Below are 22,136 nucleotides of genomic sequence, written 5' to 3' on the forward strand. Positions count from 1 at the left end.
GAAGAACAAAACTGTGCAAAAGCATACAATTTCCATGTATCTGAAAAAATGCGAGTGTTCTGTACTCTCAACCAGGCAAAGCAGGTCCTAGATACAGCAGAATCATGGCTATTTCAATAAAAGGGATGAGAATTGGAAAACACAGGAATTAGTGCAGAGGAGTACCGCAAAGCTGTTCACCAACCATCAACAGGGAATATTAAAAAGACCAACACAGACCTAAAAGATGTAGGAGATTGTGTAAAATGAAACAAAGGTGGTCACAAGGGCAAAAGGAGGAACTTAGGTAAAGAACATTGATTCTATGAATGCACTTGACACACGGCTTGTGTCTCTCCTGGATCAACATCATGGAAGCACACTGGTCCCAATCACGAGCTCGCAACATGATTTCAAGAATAGTAACAATACCGTATACAGCAAAGGTATGATTTGGTTCTGATATGTACAACAGTATCCAAAATACTTTTCCTTCATATTTTACTGCTCATTTGACAGTGACATACAACAGAAAATTAAAAACTCTTGTACTTGGAAGCTTCTACTTCAAGCTCCTTCCAACAAACATCCAGAGGGCTAATGTTAATGATCTTGAAGACACCGGAGACCCACACCGTATGTACCACACTGCACACACCCCTGGCCACTATGTAAACGTGCAAAACAAGTATCCACCCAAAACAACCGGAGAAATCATTTCACCCAAAAGCTGTCATCGTTGGTGGGAATTTACTTTAGAGTCAATGACCACTGAGTTGTATATACTCACATGTCTGGCAATAAAATCTGTAGAATTTAACCTTCACCCCCTGAACTAAAGAGATAATGATATAACAGCTATCAGCTTGTCAAGATTCCTGCTACAGTGTATAACAAGCAGATGCATGTTCATTTGCCAAGACCCTGGAAGTCATTTTGCTATGGGGATACAAGAATAATTCACTCGAGCAAAGAGGCCCAAGGAGGTTTTTTGACCTCAAAACTGACATTGAGTACCATGGTGCTATGAGACTGTAAACATAACTAGAGGCAGGAAAAGATGGAGAGAAATCGTGGGAGAAGTCGGTTCCAAGACTGAGGTGACGTTTAATGATGTCAAGAAATGACTTTGGTAAGCAAATTGAAAGAAAGCACAAATACGACATTTTCAAAATATATTTCAATTTGTTATTAAATATGATGGGGAAAAAAGGAAAAAATAGAAAACGTCAGTCACTACATAAACCACACAACACATTCAATTTTAATAGATTTTTGATCAGAACTGTAAAGATAATGAATTTTTAGAAAAGCACAAAAGGAATCTATTTCTGTGGTCTTGATATAAGGAAAGATACCTAAAAATGATAAAAATCACTAACCATGAAGGGTGAACTGAGAAACTGGCTACATTTAAATTAAGAACATCTCTGCATCACAAGCTCAAGAGAACAAAAGAAAGATATAGTGAGAATACAAAGGACTTACTCTCATCATGTATATAAAACTAAAAAGACTGAAGAAAAATACACAGTAAAAATGGGCACAACGACCAATTAAACACTTTGAAAAAAAGACTGGTATCCAAAGTTTAATGCCCAACATCATACTAACAGGAAGTGACAAACAAAAACAAAAAAAGGAAATAAAACTAAGACTTGGTTACATCACACACCAACCAGAAGGCTACCGTGATGGGGCACCTGGGTGGCTCAGTTGGTTAAGTGCACTTTCGACTCAGGTTATGATCCCAGGAGTCCTGGGATCGAGTCCTGCACGGGGCTCCCTGTGGAGGGCAGAGCCTGCTTCTCTCTCTGCTCCTCCCCCCTACTCATTCTCTCTGTCTCTCTGGGAAAAATAAATAAATAAAATCTTTAAAAAAAAAAAAAAAAGGCTACAGTGAAAATGACATAAACTACTAAGTTTTGGAAAGACTGCGGTAAGCCAGAAATCCCATACACTGCTGGTGGGTGTGAAGATCGTTACAAGTATTTTGGCAAAGTGTTTGGGAGTATTTATTAAAGCATAACGCATTTAAATATATTTACTAACAATTCACCCCCATATATATAGCAAGGAGATAAGTGTGCATGTTTCAATAAAAGATAAATTACAGATTTTACATGTCAGTACTAGTCATGACAGTTGTACACTGAGAACCACCCACCTGTCCAACAATAGTAGAACAATGCAGTTAGTGGATATTCACACAATGGAATTGGAACCTTCCATTCTAATAAATGATGCACAGTAATATGCAGTAAACACAGATAAACTCAAAGAATAGTTGGAAAGAAAAAAAAAAAAGCCAAATATAAAAAGGTTTCTGGGGCGCCTGGGTGGCTCAGTGGGTTAAAGCCTCTGCCTTCGGCTGAGGTCATAATCCCAGGGTCCTGGGATTGAGCCCCGCATCAGGCTCTCTGCTCAGCGGGGAGCCTGCTTCCCCCCTCATTCTCTGCCTGCTTCTCTGACTACTTGTGATCTCTGTCAAATTTAAAAAAAAAAAACAAAAACTAAAAAAAAAAAAGAATTCCTGTTGTTGATTACATTTATATAAAGTACAAAAATGAGGACAGCAATCTCGGGGCACCTGGGTGGCTCAGTGGGTTGAGCCTCTGCCTTCGGCTCAGGTCATGGTCTCAGGGTCCTGGGATCGGGCCCCGCGTCAGGTTCTCTGCTCGGCAGTGGGCCTGCTTCCCCCTCTCTCTGCCTGCCTCTCTGTCTACTTGTGCTCTCTCTCTCTCTCTGTCAAATAAATAAATAAATGAAATCTTTGGAAAAAAAAAAAAAATGAGGACAGCAATCTCTTGCCTTACAGGTCAAAAGAGTGCTGAACTTTGGGGAAAGTTAAGTTACTGAGGAGCTCAAGGGGAATTTTATAGGATAAATAATATTGTTTCTTGATCTCACTGGCTTACAGAGATATGATCAGTTTATGGAAACTACATTGAGCTGTTTACTTGTGATTTCCACATGTGACCTTACTAAGAAAAATTAATGGCTCAGTGGGTTGGGCCTCTGCCTTCGGTCATGATCTCAGGGTCTTGGGATAAAGCCCTACATCTGGCTCTCTGATCAGTGGGGAGCCTGCTTCCCCCTCTCTCTCTGCCTGCCTCTCTACTTGTGATCTCTCTCCCTCTGTCAAATAAATAAATAAAATCTAAAAAAAAAAAAGAAAGAAAAAGAAAAATTCATCATCAAAAAAATAGATGTAAATAACTAAATATTATAATGTATATGTTGACAAGCTGAAATTAAAGGTAGGATATAATTTCACAGTGACTAGATTTAAAAAGCATTTTTTTTTTTAACCATCCTTTAATCTCTAGTTAAAACAATATGGTACTGGGGATGCATTCGCAGAAATAGGATGAAAAGTAGAGCTGTTTTAATAAAATCTATTCAAGAAAACGTAAGAAACAAATATTTTTTTTTAAAGAATTTGTTTATTTATTTGACAGAGAGAGATCACAAGTAGGCAGAGGCAGGCAGAGAGAGAGAGAGAGGGAAGCAGGCTCCCTGCTGAGCAGAGAGCCCGATGCGGGACTTGATCCCAGGACCCTGAGATCACGACCCAAGCCGAAGGCAGGGGCTTAACCCACTGAGCCACCCAGGCACCCCAGAAACAAATATTTTAACAAATACTTTAAAAAATAGGTAGGTTATAAGGAAAAACATAAAAAAACTTGCTAAATCCAAACCCCATTACCTCCATTGTAACCCTAAACATAAATAAACCAAATGTTCCTGGTAAGGCCAAACTTTGCCTGAATATATCTCATTGGAATTTTCCTAGAGAGCTATAACAAAAACAGGAGGAAAGAATTGGGGAGGCAGGACAAAATCAAAGAAAGTGACAAAAAAACACCCTATACAGTAAGAACCAATCAAACCACCAGCCTGGCAATATCAATATCATACAGAATAATCTCTAACACTAAAGGAGTCTGTCACTGTTATTCAGTGTTTTCGATACCTAAATACACTCCATTTCAAGATCCTACATGAAAACAAACATAATCTGTGTTAGTATGTATGCATATTTATTCACATATATATATAAATACACACACACACACACACACACACATATACAGAAACATTGATTTTTCGCTCATGAGACATTAAAACAGTCATCACAGACGGCTGATGTTACCAACATGGTGGAATGAGGTCCAATAAGTGGCTCAGTCAGGTACGTGTCTGACTCTAGGCTTCAGCTCAGACCATGATCTCAGTGTGGTTCCCACATCCTGCACTGAGCTGGACATGGAGCCTGATCATGATTCCCTCTCAAAAAAAAAAAATGATGGTGACACACCTAGTTCCTACTTCAATATTTTTCTTCCCCCCCTACCCTGCCTTTTTTTTTTTTTTTTTTTTTTAAGATTTTACATATTTGGGGCACCTGGGTGGCTCAGTGGGTTAAAGCCTCTGCCTTCGGCTCAGGTCATGGTCTCGGGGTCCTGGGATCGAGCCCCGCATCGGGTTCTCTCTGCTCAGCAGGGAGCCTGCTTCCCCCTCTCTCTCTGTCTGCCTCTCTACTTGTGATCTCTCACTGTCAAATAAATAAATAAAATCTTTAAAAAAAAAAAAAAGATTTTACATATTTACCTAGAGACAATGTGAATGTGAGCACAGGGACGGAGGGGCAGAGGGAAAAGCAGACGCCCCATTGAGCAGGGAGCCCCACTCCAGGGGGACCCCACAACCGCGGGACCACTGCCAAGCATAGACTCCAGTCCCCAGAAAGCATGAATGAAGACCCTGGGCAACCACAGAGCCCATCTTATGGGCCTATGGGGAGAGCGCCAAGCCGGCAACATTGTCCAAGTGCTGAGCATAGCCCTGACTCTGCAGGACTAGGGAGCCTGAACAGTGAACCAGGGCGGTCTCAGAGTGAAATCTAAGGTACTGCCCAGAAACAGAGAATGGCCTTCACCGCTGGTGCCACCTGGCCAGAGATGTGCCAGCACTGGGCCCCACAGGGGCCAATGGACACATGTCCGCTCTCCGTGAACCAGAATATATGGACTGCAAGGAAAATCTTGACCAGAGAAATCATTTCAATTTTCAAATGCACACAGGCTATTCAGTTAGATTTCAAAGTTCAATATTCACATTCAAATGGAGAAGATTCAGCATGAAACATGACTTATGGGCTACCTTTTCATGAAAAATAAAATCCAAAATATTCACTGAAGTCCGACACGTTCGTCTTCACAGTGTGTACAATGGCAGCGGTTCCATGCATTGCTTTAGCTACACCCTCACTAACATTTCTCTATCCTTACCAGAAGCACCATATGACCCAGCAGTTACAAAAAGGAAGAAAAGCTGTAATATATAAATGTGGGGAAAATTAATCACAAATATTCTGAAGTTTAAGGTCACTGGGGAAAAAAAAGATTATGAGTGATAGCACCCACTACTTTCACAAGCACAAGTGACCCTTAAATAATGCAGGGGTTTAGCATACCCACCACACATGAAAATCTGTGTGTAACTTTGACTCCTCAACACTTAATAGACTACTGCTGACAAGAACAGTAAATTTAATCTATCAAAAACAATTAACATACATTTTATGTATGTGTTATCTGTTATTCCTACAATAAAGGAAGCTCAGGAAAAGAAAATGTTAAGAAAATCAGAAGGAGGGGCGCCTGGGTGGCTCAGCGGGTTAAAGCCTCTGCCTTCGCTCAGGTCATGATCCCAGGGTCCTGGGATCGAGCCCCGCATCGGGCTCTCTGCTCGACAGGGAGCCTGCTTCCACCTCTCTCTCTGCCTGCCTCTCTGCCTACTTGTGATCTCTGTCTGTCAAATAAATAAATAAAAATCTTAAAAAAAAAGAGAGAGAAAAGAAAAGAAAATCAGAAGGAAGGGGTGCCTGGGTGGTTCAGTCATTAAGTGTCTGCCTAAGGCTCAGGTCATGATCCTGGGGTCCTGGAATCGGGCCCCCTGATCGGGCTCCCTGCTCAGCAGGAGTCTGCTTCTCCCTCTCCCATTCCCTCTGCTTGTGTTCTCTCTCTCACTGTCTCTCTCTGTCAAATAAATAAATAAAATCTTAAAAAAAAGAAAAGAAAATCAGAAGGAAGAGAAAATATATTTACTGATACCATATTATATCTGACCACAAGTGCACCACACTTCAAACAAATGTTGTTCAAGGGTCAAATGTATTTTGTGTTACTGTTTACCCGCAACCTTAATGAAATTGTGGTGGCTAAGGCAGTGTCAAATAACATTTCTTTTATTACACATCAGTATTAACACATTAAAATCCGTTTGGTGTTATCAATTAAAATACATTAAGTTCAAAAACACTGTAACCAAACTACTGGGAAAAAAAAAAAATCACTATATGATCCTTGGTCAAAATGCCCATTACATCATTCAAGAACCATTCCCATTCCCCAATACAAGGATCTATGTGTCGTGCTCTCCATGCTTTTCAACTGAGGCTAATTATTGAGTACGTGAAGATTTACTATAATTTTATACCCTTTTAGGGAAGAGTTAGCTACACTTTCCTCAGTTATCTGTGAATATTTATTTTATTTCAACCAAGTAACAAATATTTACTAGTATCAAATGCTATGATGAAGATACATCCAGCTCTAAATAACCTACCACTATATTCTCCCTAAACAGCAAATGGCAAAACTATTTAAAATTAAGAATGTTTCTGTGTTTCACTTTAAGGCAAAAAATAACACCCTCATTCCCTACTTCATTGGGAATTACTTCACTCTTGTATGTCAACCACACACAACATCTCCATGTGGACTTTCTTCTTATAGCCTCCTTAATTTTGCATGGAAAAGGAGGTTATGAATGAATTCCCCATCACAGTGCCCTCATGTCGGTAAGACACCAAGAATCAAATTATTTTGTATGCACACAAGCAATAAAGGCTTAGCATGAGATGATTTCAGAATAAAATTAGTAATATTTGCCAAGCAAAATATCTCAAATATAGGAAAAAGAAAAAAGAGACACACTGAAACGAATTATCCTTCTCCAGAAATCCATCCCCCACCTTTATCCTTTCAGCCATATTAACAGATACATTTCACCACTGAATAACATGGGTTTGAACAATGCGGGTCAATTTATAGATTTTTTTCTTTCTTATGAATGTAGTGTAGTACTGTAAACATGGTTTCTCTTCATTATGATTTCCCCATATTTTCTTTTATTAACCTTACTTTATTATAAAAATACTGTATAGTATATGGACAACATAAAAAGGGGATGATTAACTGTTAATGTTCTAGGTAAGGTTTCTGATCCACAACAGGCTATTTCTATGGAAAAGTAGGTATGGTTTTGAGTTCTGGGAACTCAACAGTTACACGCTGGACACCTGGGTGGCTCAGTCAGTTAAGCATCTACCTAAGACTCTGCCTTTGGCTCATGTCATGATCCTGGGGTCCTGGGATGGAGCCAGGCTTTGGGTTCCCTACTCAGTGGGGAGCCTGCTTCTCCCTCTCCCTCTGTGCTTCCCCCTCTGCCCCACGGTGTTCTCTGTCTCAAATGAATAAATAAAATCCTTTAAAAAAAAAAAAAAAGCTACACACAGATTTCCCCTTCTGGAGGCAGTTGGAGCCCCTCTAGCCTGCATTGTCCATGGCTAAAATGTCACTGATCTAAGAGTTTAAACTCTGAATTTTTCTCTGTAATAAATATTCTGATTTATAATGTCTAAAATGTGGTCATGACTTATCGCTAATTACTGTGAATGTTCTTACTTAGATTCCCTTTCTACTGCATACTTTGTAAATTGTCTACATCTTTAATATTTTAATCCTTTATGAAGACACTTTTCTTTTTGAACTGTATATTAAAAACAAAGGTCATTCATCAATCATTACATTTTTGGGTTTCTATCCACTATACTTTCTCTGATGCTGAGTAAGAGTTCAGTTCCAGGTAAGGACCATGCCATCATTGTTGACATTTGTAAGGTCTCCCCCAGGATATATTATTTCATGTTGAATACATTTGATTATGAATTCAATTCCTTGCCACATTCTTCATATTTGTAGGGTTTTAGACAGTATGTACTCTATGATATTTAGAAAGTGTGTAGTTCTGCTTAAAGACATTGCCACAATTTTTTTTTTTACATTTGCTGGCATTGTCCCCACTACATAGTACCTTATATTGTTAAGTTTTGAGTGAAAGTTAAAGATTTTGCACATTGTTTACATTTGTAACATTTCATCCTATTATGAAATGTCTGCTGTTGAGTGAGTCTTGAAGACTAAATGGTATGCTGCCCTTACTACATTTTTAAGTCTTCTCTTCAGTAAGGGTACAACGATGTACATTAAGATTTGAGCTTTCATAAACAATTTTCCCACATTTATTACTGTAATACTAGTTCTATAGAAACTGAGCTCTCTGATTTTTAATAGGATTTCACCCTTGACTGATGTTTTTCCCAGATTCATTGCATTGGTAAGTTTTGTCTCTATTATAAACACCTCCATAATTATGAAAGTTAAAGCCCTAAGATCTTCCTAAGTTCTCAACACAAGAAACCTAGCTCAAATGAATAATTCTGTGGTATTGCAAAGTGGTGTCTGGATAAGGAGCCGACGGTGTGTATCAAACTTGGACTTTGCAATAAGGAAGGATTATGTGTTGGTGGAAGTATAGTGAACCCTTTGGAAAGCACTTCTCAAATCAATCACATTAGGCATTTTATCTTCATTTTTAAATGTCTAACATTCTGAAATGTGTCAGTTAATGATTAAACCAATCTTAAATTTGAAATCATTTGCATGATTACTTTCAGCATGGACCAGGTGATTTCCCAGAATTTCCAAATATCACTCAAAACAACAAGAAATATATATGTTTAAAAAATGATTATCATCCCTGGGTTCAAAGACATTCTTCTGCAAATATAACTGACTTTTAAGGTGAGGTTTTCGCCCAACTTTTTATATCCTTGATCTCTTTTGGCACTAAGGATTTCATTGTAGGTAACTGTCACAATTTGGTTCTATCTATCATAATGTCCTTTCTGTCCTTCACTAACCCCCATCATTCCCAGTCATTCATAAGTATAAATACTTATTTCCACAGATTCCACAGCTTCCCATATCACTCTACAAACTGATTCTCCTTTCCCTGTCTTTGCCAAGAGGTCTTGGCTGTTATGGAAAGACACAACTAAAAGAATCAAAGTAAGTTACCACGCTAAGTACAATGACATGCATGTATGTTAAAATGCTCTTGTGGAGAATTGATACTCATCATAGCGTATCAGCCAAAGGGGGAAACAGGAACCACCAGGACTGTGCTCCTCCATGGAGACAAAAATGGAAGGACTTACATTTTAGAGAGAGCTCAGAAGCAGTTAGGAGAACACAGCCCCCCAGGTGAGAACAAAGGAAGAAGAGCCACATGAAAGAGACAAGGAGAGTTTGTGACATTTGCCCACAACAGCCATTCACCCTCCCAGACGCTCCATGGCAACACCGTGAGAACACTCTCACCTTCCTCAGGAGAGAAACAACCGAGTGACCTGTTCGTTCCGTGCTCTCACTACTTTGCCGCTGCCTGAGGACATGCTCCAGTCATGCCTGACACGGAAGGAGCAAGGAATGAGCTCTCTCTGGAAGCACCATGGTGGTTGCTCAGGGAAGGACGAGCACTTGTTCAACCAATGGAGAGACTACAGAGCTGAAGACAGAGAGAGAGAGAGGAAGCTATCGTGGACGTGAAGTACTAACTGCAGTTTTATACCTGGGGAATTACAAAAATTCAGACATGACAAATGCCCACAACATGTGTGCCAGGTCCCAGAATTACTATTATTTGTGTTCCTCTCTGCAAAGTAAGTCCATAATCTAGGGCTCACAAAAGGGCTACTTTTTTAAAAACTCCCAAATGTCAACAAAATGCAATCAAGCATACGAGGAAACCAGGAAAATGTGTTTCAAACAGAGGAATGAAATAAATCTCTAAAATGGTCTTAAATCAATTAAGAACTATTATTAACTGCCTGACAAAAAATCAGATACCCATCATAAAGATGTTCATGGAGGAAGAAAACAGACAGTTAACTAAATGCTATCAGGGAGACTATGCGTGACCAAAATGAAAGCCCGAGCAGACAGAAAGCATAACAACAATGAGCCAGAAATTGGAGCTGAAGAGTAAAATCACGGAATTTAAAAATACACCAAGGGGTCAGCCACAGACTTGACTAATCAGAAGAAAGATTCAAACATCTTAAAGACACTTTAAATTCTTTACTGATAGGAGCAAAGAAAAATGTGGAAAAGAACAGAGTCTAAGGGACTCATGGGAGACCAACAAGTGGACCAACATGTCCATTAAGGGGACCCCATAAGGAGAGGAGAGTCAAAGGGGGCAGAGAGTTTACATGAAAAACTAAAGGTCTGTACATCCCACATATGTGGAAAGGGACTGACTCAACAAGCTCAGTAAATTCAAACTAGGATAAATCTCAATACAGGAACACAGCAACATATCATAATGAACCTATCACAAATCACAGCGGAAAAGAGAATTTTGAAACAGCAGGACAAAGCCAACCATCTTGTACAAGAGAGCTTTGTAAGATTAATAGTGGGATTCCCAGCAGACCAGATAGGAAGAACTACATGGGAAAATATATTCATATACTGAAAGATCAAAAAACAGCCACCAAGAATAATATTTTACCTGGCAAAACTATTTTCCATAACTGTAGAAATTAAGACTTTCCCAAGTAAAAACCCCTGTAAGTTTACCAGTAGACCTGTCCCACACAAAATGTTAAAGGAAGTCTTTGTAGGAGAAATAAAAGGATTCTAAACAGTAACTGAAACCACGTGACAACATAAAGCTCTCCACTAAATACAAGTATTTACACAATTATAGAAACCTGTAGTGTTGTAATTAAGTAGCACATGTCACTTTTACTTCTGCTGTAGAACTTTATTATATAAAAGCATAAAAATCATAAATCTAGGCAACAAAGTCTACAACATGAAAGAATGTGATACTGGTAACATAAAGTGGGTGCAGGGGTAGAGATGATAAGTAGAAGAGTTCTGTATGCAATTCACAATAGCACTTTAAAATGGTTTGCTGTACCTTTAAAATATTTCAAGTAAACTCTAACATAACTTCTATGAAAATAAGTACAGAGAAGACACAAAAGTTAATGAGAATGGTATCAAAGCATATCATGGGTATAACACCACAATTAATATAATGTAATACCAAAACTTGATACAGAGGTATAAAATGTTTAAAAATTACACTGAATTCACGAAAAGTGTTTCTCTCATGCAAAGGGATTATAAATTCACCAAAAGATGATGAAATTAATTCTATTATTATAACAACTCAATACAACACTCACTGAACACTATCCAATTAAAAAAAATACACAAGATGAGTCATTAAGTATGCACGGGTGGCAATTATACAGACAAATACATATATAATTTTATTGGTAAAAGGCATAAAGTTGATTCATAGGAGATAAACTCACATTGTCTTGAAATCTACTGAGTTGAAAATTGTCATCCTACAATAAAATAAACAGGCAACAACAATATCACAACTAAATAATGTGGAGGGTCCCGTACAAAAGGAAGCACATTATTATAGAACTGCAAAAGCAGAATACGACAAAATTTAACCCAAAGAAGTGTACATAAAAACACATGAATTTCTGAAAGGAAATCTTCTTCTATAGAAGTGTAATTGTAAACTGTTTAATTTTAAACTGTGACTATATAGCAAGAAAAATGAGTATTTTGAATTATTGGCATGCCCTCATTGACAGTAAAATTGTAAAGAATTTCATTAAAATCAACCATGAAGAGCTCTAACAGAAAATTTTATGAATGAGCACTTAAAAGACACTAAAAAACGTTTAATATTATTAACATGTCCCTCCTCTTATGCAGAATGCAAGGCTCTAACCCATTCCTTAGAAATGAGCAGGCTTGGGTGCTGGGTGAATTAGCAGGTTTACGTCCAACTCTTGATTTCACCTCAGGTCACAATCTCAGGGTTGTGGGATTGAGCCCCTCACGTAGTCTGTTTAGAATTCTCTCCCTCTCCCCCTCCCCCCACTAGTGCTGACTACCTCGTGCGCGCGCGCGCTCTCTCTCTCTCTCTCTCTCTCTCTTATAAATAAATAAATAAGAGAATCAAGCACACCACGAAATACCATTCATTTTGGGGAAAAAAAAAAATCAAAATTGTAAAACAGGCTGGCAATCACTTTGCAAAAAATAAATATTGGGAATTAAATTTGGATACATTCTGAGTAAAGCAGAAAAGCCTAACAGTTAACTTCTCCTGAAGTAAAATTACATTTATTAACAAACTTTTTTTTTTCAATATGGGAATTTTATTAATTATCCACCTCACTTCTTAGCAGCATACACCCATGTCATATCACAACTATTCATATAAAAAAAATCAGAGATGAAGCTGATATATAACAAATAAGAAAGTGAAAACACATGACAAAAATCACAAGAACTTTATATCATACAAAGTTATAAAATGATGCAATTATTAAGAAATAAAATAACAACCAAGACTTTTTACTATAGGCTATAAGTTCTAAGTTCTAAATGTTCTAGCTCCCTTACGGCATTAATTTGTGGTTTATGTAGGAATTCTAGGATATAAATAGATACATCACATTATTTCACCACTGAGGAATGCAACATAGAATGGAACTTTCTAATATTAGTACAAAGAAAAATGAACCTTTGAAGGGAAATAAAGGACTATATATTCTCATTTTAGGGAGGTGCATTATTATCTGGTAAGATTACTGAGTCTCAATTTTGTTCAATTAAAATTAAAGCCTCCATCACATCAGAAAGCATAAACCAGAAAACATCGGATATCAATCTCCAGTGTTCCCAGGATTTCTGCACAAAACCCCAATACATCCACTGTTATCATGACACACAAGGCAAAAAAGAACTCAGAAAAGGTTTAGCATAGAGTTCCAGAAATAGGGAGATTTTCCCAGGGCCCTCACGGCCACGGAGAAGCTCTCAGGTCATGGAGGCCCTCCCGCTCCCAAAGTAGTTGCCTGGCCCTCACTGTGGATGTGATGGATCATCACTCGAGCTGAAGGAGAATCTTCAGAGAATGTAAGAGCTAGATAATGTTGCACAGCAGATGTCCGTCTGTGAGAGGGGGAGAACTAAAACTAGGCTTCTCAAACTAATTTCCATTCAAGGAGAGCTACTTAAAACACATTTTAAGGTCAATCTTCCTGCTTCACATTTGGACCTCACCTCTGTCATCTGCTTCATTCAGTCTCACCTACCTGGGTGGATGGCTACTCTCTTCTTTCTCTTCATACCCCAGAGCTCCTTCTCTTGCTCCAAAAAGATGACCAGGTTTGGCTTCCACACAAGATCTGTTTAACAGAAAGAAGTATTGCTAGAGATTCTTTCAATCCAGGATTGTGCTCAGTAGAGAAGAGAGGACACTGTACAATTCTAGAAAATGATTCCCCAAATGCTGTTAACCAACAGCCCTTTTAGAACACACAGCAGGGGTTTCAAATATTCACATTATGATCTCCACTTCCAAGTACTAGCGATACAGTAAGAAGGAACAGGGCGCCTGGGTGGCTCAGTCGTTAAGCGTCTGTGCCTTCAGCTCAGGTCATTCCCCAGGGTCCCAGGATGAAGCCCCGAATCGGGCTCCCTGCTCAGCGGGAAGCCTGCTTCTCCCTCTCCCACTCCCCGTGCTTGTGTCTCTCTCTTGCTGTGTCTCTCTCTGTCAAATAAATAAATAAAATCTTTTTTAAAAAAATGTCAGTAACACTCAAAGTGATGTACAGATTCAATGCAATCTCTCTCTCAAAATCCCAATGACATTTTTGCCATCTTAAACATTCATGCAGAATGTCACAGGACATCACATATCCAGAATAATTTTTTAAAAGATTTTATTTATTTCTTTATTTGTGAGAGAGACAGAGAAAGAGAGAGAGAGAGCAACAGAGCACAAGCAGGGGGAGCAGCAGTCAGAGGGAAAGGCGGGCTCCCCACTGATCAAGGAGGCCTGATGCCGTACTCGATCCCAGGACCCTGGGATCATGAGGTCCTGGGATCATGACCTGAAGCGAAGGCAGACACTCAACAGACCGAGCCACCCAGGCATCCGACATCCAGAATAATCTTGAAAATGATTAGTACTTTGGAGACATCACAATTCCTGATGTTAAGAATATTATAAAGCTAGAGTAATCAAAATAAGGTAAGAGGCAGAATGACAGATATAGAACATTGGAAAAGAACAAAGAGCTGAGATATAAACGCTCACTTTAAAGGAACTTCAACAAGACTGGCTGCCTAGGGCGCCTGGGGGGGCTCAGCTGGTTAAGCGTCGGCCTTCAGCTCAGGTCATGATCCTGGAGCCCAGGGATCGAGTCCCACATCTGGCTCCCCGCAGGGGGTCTGCTTCTCCCACTTACCTCTCTCCTCTCATGCTTTCTCTCTCATTCTCTCTCCCAAATAAATAAATAAAGATCTCAAAAAAAAAAAAAAAAAAAAAAAGATTGGCTGCCTATACCACAGCATAGATAAAAGACATCATCTTAAAACAATGGTGTTGAGAAAATCAGATGCCTACATGATAAGAATGATGGACTCTGACTCAAGACCATATGCAAACATTACCTCAAAATGGGTTGAATAGCTAATTAAACATAAACATATAAATGTAAAGCTCCTAGAAAAAAAGAGAAAAAGCTATACATTTGATTTGACAATGATTTTTTTTTTTTAGATATGACACCTATGTTGGAGGCAACAAAATTAAAAATAAACCAATGAGATTATAACAAACATAACAACTTGTACACATTAAAGGAAAGAATCAATGGAGTGAAAACAGAGACTACAGATGGGAACAAATTTGTGCAAAGCACCTCCATGTAAAAAGGTTAATATCCAGAATTTATAACGTGTATATATATATACACAACACAACATCAGAAACAACCTGGATGATAAATGGGTAAAGCACTGAATAGACATTAACCTCCAAAAGGTACACACATGGGCAAAACGCATATATGCTCAAAATCAGGAATAATTAGTGAAATACAAATGAGAAACAACGGGGTATCACTTCACACCCATCAGGACGACCATTGTGAAACAAACCAAAATTCACATGGCCTGGTAATGACGTGGAGCAGTTAGAACTCATACACGCCGTTGCAGGGAACATAAAATGGTGGAACCAGTAGGAAAAACAGCATGGAGATTCATCAAAAAATTAAAAACAAAATTATTCTATGATCTACCCATCCCACTTTTGAGTTTATATCCAAAAGAATTCAGAGGAAGATCTAGAAGTGATATTTGTACATCCATGTCCACTGCAGCTTGACCCACAAAAGCCAGAAATAGGGAGGATCCACCCAAGTGCTAATGGTTGGATGAAGGATGGATAAAGTAAATGTAACATGCACAAACCATGAGATATTTTTCAACTTTGAAAAAGAAACAGATTCTGTGACGTAATACAACCTGGGTAACCCCTGAAAACATTATTTTTAGTGAAATAAATGGCTCACAAAAAGACAAATTCTGTAAGATTCCACTGAGGTGAGATGGATGCACTGTGGTGACTGCTCAGAAAAAAAGCTGACTGTTTAGGCAAGCACTGGAGAGACTGCATAGCTGCAAACACCAGGGAAAGTCATATATCACGGGCTCTAAAGAAACAACAGAGCGTTTGTTAACTGGGATATTAAAAAAACGCAGACATTACACATCCCCAGAATATGTCTGACAGGCCCCAGGATTATGCAGGATTATGAGGGCTAACGCACAGTTGAGTGTTATTTTTGTTCTCCAGTACAAAGCAAGTCTATAAAGCCTGGGGCCAGAGGGCTGTTTTTTATTTAATTCCCCAAATCTCAGCAAAAGATCGTAGGCATACAAAGAAATAGAAAAATGTGTTCTAATCAAAGGACCAAACTAACACTCAAGACTGACCCTAAATTAATTAGGAATAATCATTACCCGACAAAGATTTCAAAGTAATAAACACTAAGGTGTTCCTGGAGAAAGAAGAGAAAAAAATTAGGGAGATAAATGGTACCTGGAAAACCACAGATGACCAAAATAAAAATCCAAACAGGCAGAAAGTATAAAAAACAACTAAACAGAAATTGGGAGCTGATGACTGAATTTAAAAGAACACTACAGAGTCAGAAACAGATTTCACCAAGTAGAAGAAAGAATCAGACATCTTAAAGGCCCCTTGTTTTAAATTACCCACTGATGGGAACAAAGAAAATATGGAAAAAGACAGAGCCTAAGGGGACACTAACATTGAGGCAACTGACATATTAAGGAGGCCTCCATAAATAGAAGAGAGTGAAAGGGGGGCAGAAAACTTACATGAAGAACTAAAGGCTTATACTTCCCACATTTATGGAAAGAAAGACAAATTCAAGTAACTCAGTGAATTCTAAGTAGGATAAATGTCAAGACATGAACACAGTGACACATCATAATTAACCTACCGAAAGGTACAGGTGAAAAGAGAATTTTGAAACAGCATGACAAAAGCAACTCATCTTATACAAGAGCACTCCTATTATTACTGGGATTCTCAGCAGACCGGAGAGCTGCATGGGAGAATATATTCAGGCGCTGAAATACAAATATATGTATATATACCAAGAATACTCTATCTGGCAAAACCGTCCTTCTAAAATGGAGAAAGAAGGCTTTCCCAGGTAAAAACCCTGGAAATTTACCCCCGGATCTGCCCTCCGAGAAACACTAAAGGGAATTCTTCTACTTGAAGTAAAAGGATTCTAACCACTAACTAAAACCACATGAAAATATAAAGCTTTCTGGTAAATGTAAATATTTACACAAATACAGAAATGTAAAGTACTATAATAAGGTAACACAAATCAATTTTATTTCTACTACAGAACTTCTTTATAAATAAAAGTATAAAAATCATAAATCTAGGGATGCCTGAGTGGCTCAGTCATTAAGTGTCTGCCTTCAGCTCGGGTCATGGTCCCGGTGTCCTGGGATCGAGCCCCACATGCTCAGCGGGAAGCCTGCTTCTCCCTCTCCCACTCCCACTCCCCCTGCTTCTGTTCCCTCACTCGCTGTGTCTCTCTCTCAAATAAATCAATATAAGATCTTTAAAAAAAAATCATAAATCTAGGTTACAGAGTATACAACATAAAAGATAAATTCTGGGGTATCGGTAACATAAAGTGTGTACAGGCTGGTGATCCTAAGTACTAGAACTTTGGACACAATTGACAGTATCAGTTTTAATGGTCTGTTACACTTTTAAGAGGGTTTAAGTAATCTCTATGGTAGCCACAAAGAAAACATCTACAGAAGACACAAAAATGACATAAGAATGGTATCAAAGGGACGCCTGGGTGGCTCAGTGAGTTAAGCCGCTGCATTCCGCTCGGGTCATGATCCCGGCATCCTGGGATAGAGTCCTACATCAGGCTCCTTGCTCAGCAGGGAGCCTGCTTCTCCCTCTGCCTCTGCCTGCCACTCTGCCTGCCTGTGCCCCACCCCGGACATATAAATAAAATCTAAAAAAAAAAAAAAAAAAAAAAAAAAAAAAAAAAAAAAAAAAAAAAAAGAATGGTATCAAAGCATTTCATCACAAAAATCAAAGAAACATAAGGGAACACAGTAAGGGAAGATACATGGGCTAAAACAGCTACAAAATGTACAGAAAACTACTTAAAAATGGCAATAGTAGCTCTTCCCTTTCACGAATTACTCTGACAGTAAATGGATTAAAATCCTCCAAAGACAGGGTGCCCGGGTGGCTCAGTCAGTTAAGCGACTTGCCTTTGGCTCAGGTCATGATCCCAGGGTCCTGCAATCTCCTGCTTATGCCTGTCATTCCCCCTGCCTGTGTTTTTTTTTGGAAAAAAGTTTATGTGTTCTCTGGCCTAAGATTGGGCTTAAAGAGTTTTAAAAGTACATGAGTATAAAATAAACATTTGGCTTTGCAGCCTGTTAGAAAGACACTGTTGGGCCTCTGCCCTTGGTCATGATCCCAGGGTCCTGGGATGGAGCCCCATGTCGCGCTCAGCAGGGAGCCTGCTTCCCCCTATCTCTCTGCCTACCTCTCTGCCTACTGTGATCTCTCTCTCTATGTTAAATAAATAAATAAATAAGAAAGAAAGAAAGAAAGAAAGAAAGAAGGAAAGAAAGAAAGAAAGAAAGAAAGAAAGAAAGAAAGAAAGAAAGAAAGAAAGAATAAAAATCCTCTTACTGGCAGCACTTGGGACCCAGATACTGGGTTTATAATTTGCTCCAACCATTAACCTGTGTTTTTCTTTTGTTTCCACAGAAATGCCTCTTAATAATTACCTGATTGCTTGCACCATACAGGTCTACCTCTAAGAATCCACCCGCATGGGGCACCTGGGTGGCTCAGTCAGTTTGGCTTGGGGCATGATCGCAGGGTCCTGGGACTGAGCCCCACATAGGGCTACCTGCTTAGTGGGGAGTCTGCTTCTCCCTTTCCCTCTGTCCTTCCCCATTGTTCATGCACTCTCTCTCTCAAATAAATAAAATCTTAAAAAAAAAAAAAAAAAAAAAAAAAAGAACCCGCCTGCACGACCACTTCCTGAAACGAGACAACTATTCAACTGAACTAATCTATTCTGAAGACTAAGACTGGTTCATAAAATAGTTATCAAACTTCTTACCTAAGACTCAGAGCAGAACAGTTAAACTCCAGCTAGAAAGAAACAATGTTGATCTACGATGTTTTTCCAAGAAAAATTTTGTCAAAGGGGAGATTTTACAATTGCTACTAACTCCCTCCCAACCTATAATGCAAGATCCCCTAAAAGACAAGTTCTAGATTTTATATACTAGTATACTCATGATAGTCTACACTGAAATCTACCCACATGCCCATCAACAGTAAAATGATGCCATCAATTGTTTGATAGTCACACAATGGAAGTGGATCCATCCATTCTGATGATGCACAATAACATACAGTAATTCACAAACAACATATGGAAAGGGGGAAAAAAAAGCCAAACATAAGAGTCCCCATTGCCTGATTACATTTATACAAAGTATAAAAAAGAAGATAGCAACCTATTGTCTTATACATTAACAGTGCTGAGCTTTGGGCAAAGTTCCTAAGGAGCTAAAGAAAAGTATTACAGGACCAACAATATTCTCTTTCTTGATCTCAGTGGTTTTGGGAGATGTAATCAGGTTGCAATTTTCCACTCAGCTGTTTACTTATGATTCGTACAAGTGCCTTTATTTTTTTAAAAAACATACTCATCATTACAAAAAACAACTGGAAGTGAATAGATTAGTAGCACAATATACTTACATAGATGATATAGAAATTAAAGATAGAAGTAATGGAGTGCCTGGTTGGCTCTGTGGGTTAAAACCTCTGCCTTTAGCTCAGATCATGATCCCAGGGTCCTGGGATCAAGCCCCACATCGGACTCTCTGCTCAGCAGGAAGCCTGCTTCCCCCTCTGTCTGTCTGCCTCTCTGCCTACTTGTGATCTCTGTCAAATAAATAAACAAAATCTTAAAAAAAAAAAAAAAAGATAGGAAGTAACTTGTAACTTCACACTGTGACTAGTTTCTAAGCATGCTAATTTTTAGCTTAAATCACGAGACACTGAGAACAGAACATTCCAAGTAACAGAATAAAATGTAGAATTATTTTCTTAAAACGCACACAGGAAAAGTCAAGAAAGAATAGACTGGGCGTAAGGAAAAGCATAAAAAATGGATAGAACCTAACCCCACTATATCCACTAGAATAAATGAACAGATAAATAAATACATAAATAAACCAAATGTTCCCAATACCATCAAACTTTGCTTGAATATATCCCACTGGAATATTCCTAGAACATGAGGATTAAAGTGAAGAAAAACAAACACGTTTTTAATGCAGTGATAACCAATCCAACAACCAAAATGGCAGTATGAATATCATACAGAATAATCTTTAACATGACTTACATCAGTGTTCTAGGTCAACCACAAACAGCATCTCCATTTAGATTTTCTTCACACACCGCACATCACAGTGTCCTTAACTTTCCATGGAAAAATAGGTACAAATAGATTCCCTACTCTACGAGTGCCCCGCATGTCTGCGAGACAGCAGCAAACAAATGATTTTACAGACACACAAGAAATAAAGGCATGAAATAATTTAAGAGTAAATTTAATGATATTTGCCATTCAAAAATACTCAAATTTGGTCAAAAGAAAAAAGAGACACACTGCCTTAAAGTGGGGCTTTCCTCAAGATGTTTCGTATCCTCAGTCTCTTCTGGCACTCAAATTTCAAGACAGTGATTGTCCCAGTTTGGCTATATGCATCATTAAATTCTTCTTGCCCTTTTCTACCCTCCTCCCTCCCCTGTCCCAATTCCAGTCATTCATTAAGTATAAATACTCAGGGCCACAGCTTTCATATTTTTCCATACCACTCTACGGAAAGAATACTCTTTGTCTTTGCCCATAAGCCTAGGGTGTCAGAAGACATACCTGAAAGATACAATTATCCCACTTACTACACTTACGTGAATATGCATTAAAATGCTGGGGCCCCTGGGTGCCTCTGCCTTCAGCTCGGGTCACAATCTCAGTGTCCTGGGATCCATCCCTGCATCAGGCTCTCTGCTCAGCAGGGAGCCTGCTTTCCCCTCTCTCTGCCTGCCTCTCTGTCTACTTGTGATCTCTGTCTGTCAAATAAATAAATAAAATCTTTAATTAAAAAAAGTGCATTATGCATAAAATGCTAATGTACAAAATGAACACCCATCATAGGACATCAGCATAATGGAGGAACAGGAAGCCACCAGGACTTTGTTTCCCCCATGGAGACAAAAATGGACCAAACTACCTTTTCAGTGCTCCAGAAGCCAGTTCGATCACAGCAGCGCAGGCAGGCACAGTGTGAAGGAGAGTCACACTGAAGAGACAAGGAGTTTGTTCCACTTGCCTACACGAGTTGCTCACGCGGCCTAGCATTCCATAACGAGACTGTGAGAAAACCCTCACCTCTCCTTGGGGGAGAAAGACAGAAGTGACCTCTGTGTTTAATGATCTGGCTCTGGCAGCTGCCCGACAGACCTCTTCCTCTTGTGCAGGACACGGAGGGGGCCAGAGGGGACGGGACGGAAGCAGCCTCTGGATGCCCTGTGGTGGCGGCTCGGAGAAAACCTGAGTGCTTTGCTCAAATAGCAGAGAAACTGCAGAGCTGAAGCAAACAGCAGGGAGAGGAAGGCATCACGGGCTCCAAAGAAGAAAAAAAAACACTCTTCTAACTGGAAAATTACAAAAACTCCGACATTACATATGCCCAGAACATGTCTGACAAGCCCCAGAATTAGTAGCACAGCTGACTGCTATTAGTGTTCTCCTGTACAAAGTACATAAAGCCTGGGACCAGAGGCTGTTCCTTCTGTTTGTTTTAATTCCCAAATCTCAACAAAGGATCACAAAGCATACAAACAAACGAACCCAGAAAAATCTGTCCCAATCAAAGGAACCAAATAAAGACCCCAGACTGGCCCTAAATAACTATTAAATGCCCATGAAGAATTCAAGTAACTATCACAAAGATACTCATGGAGGAAGAAGAGGAGAACGACAGGAAAGTAAATGACATCAGGAAAACTATAATGATCAAAACAAAGATCCAAAGAGGTAGAAAGTATAAAAGACCACCAGACAGAAACTGGGGGCGAAACAATACAATTACTGAATTTGAAAATAAACTGAAGAATCAGCAACAGACTTGGTCAAGCAGAAGAAAGAATCAGAGACATCCTTTTTTTTTTTTTTTTAATTTTATTTATTTATTTGAGAGTGAGAAAGTACAAGCAGGAGGAGTGACAGGCAGAGGGAGAACCAGGCTCCCCACTGAGGAGGGAGCCCGATGCAGGACTCAGTCCCAGGGCTGCGATCAGGATCTGAGTTGAAGGCAGATGCTTCAACTGAGCCACCCAGGTGTCCCAAGACGTCTGATTCTTTCTGGGGCGCCTGGGTGGCTCGGGTTGCTTAAGCGTCTGCCTTCAGCTCAGGTCATGATCCCACGTTCTGGAATCGAACC

General features: G+C 39.2%; 1 protein-coding gene across 1 annotated transcript in view; it reads right to left on the reverse strand.

Moving 5' to 3' along the window:
• The window catches only part of LOC116855967, a 109,568-nt gene that overhangs the window by 77,818 nt on the left and 9,614 nt on the right, over nt 1–22,136 (reverse strand). The window contains 1 exon segment of the mRNA XM_032839055.1: nt 13,316–13,408. Within this exon segment, the coding sequence (XP_032694946.1) occupies nt 13,316–13,408 (93 nt within the window).

This window comes from Lontra canadensis, unplaced genomic scaffold (genome assembly GCF_010015895.1).
Source record: "Lontra canadensis isolate GAN:19392208 unplaced genomic scaffold, GSC_riverotter_1.0 scaffold107, whole genome shotgun sequence".
Taxonomy (NCBI): Eukaryota; Metazoa; Chordata; class Mammalia; order Carnivora; family Mustelidae; genus Lontra; species Lontra canadensis.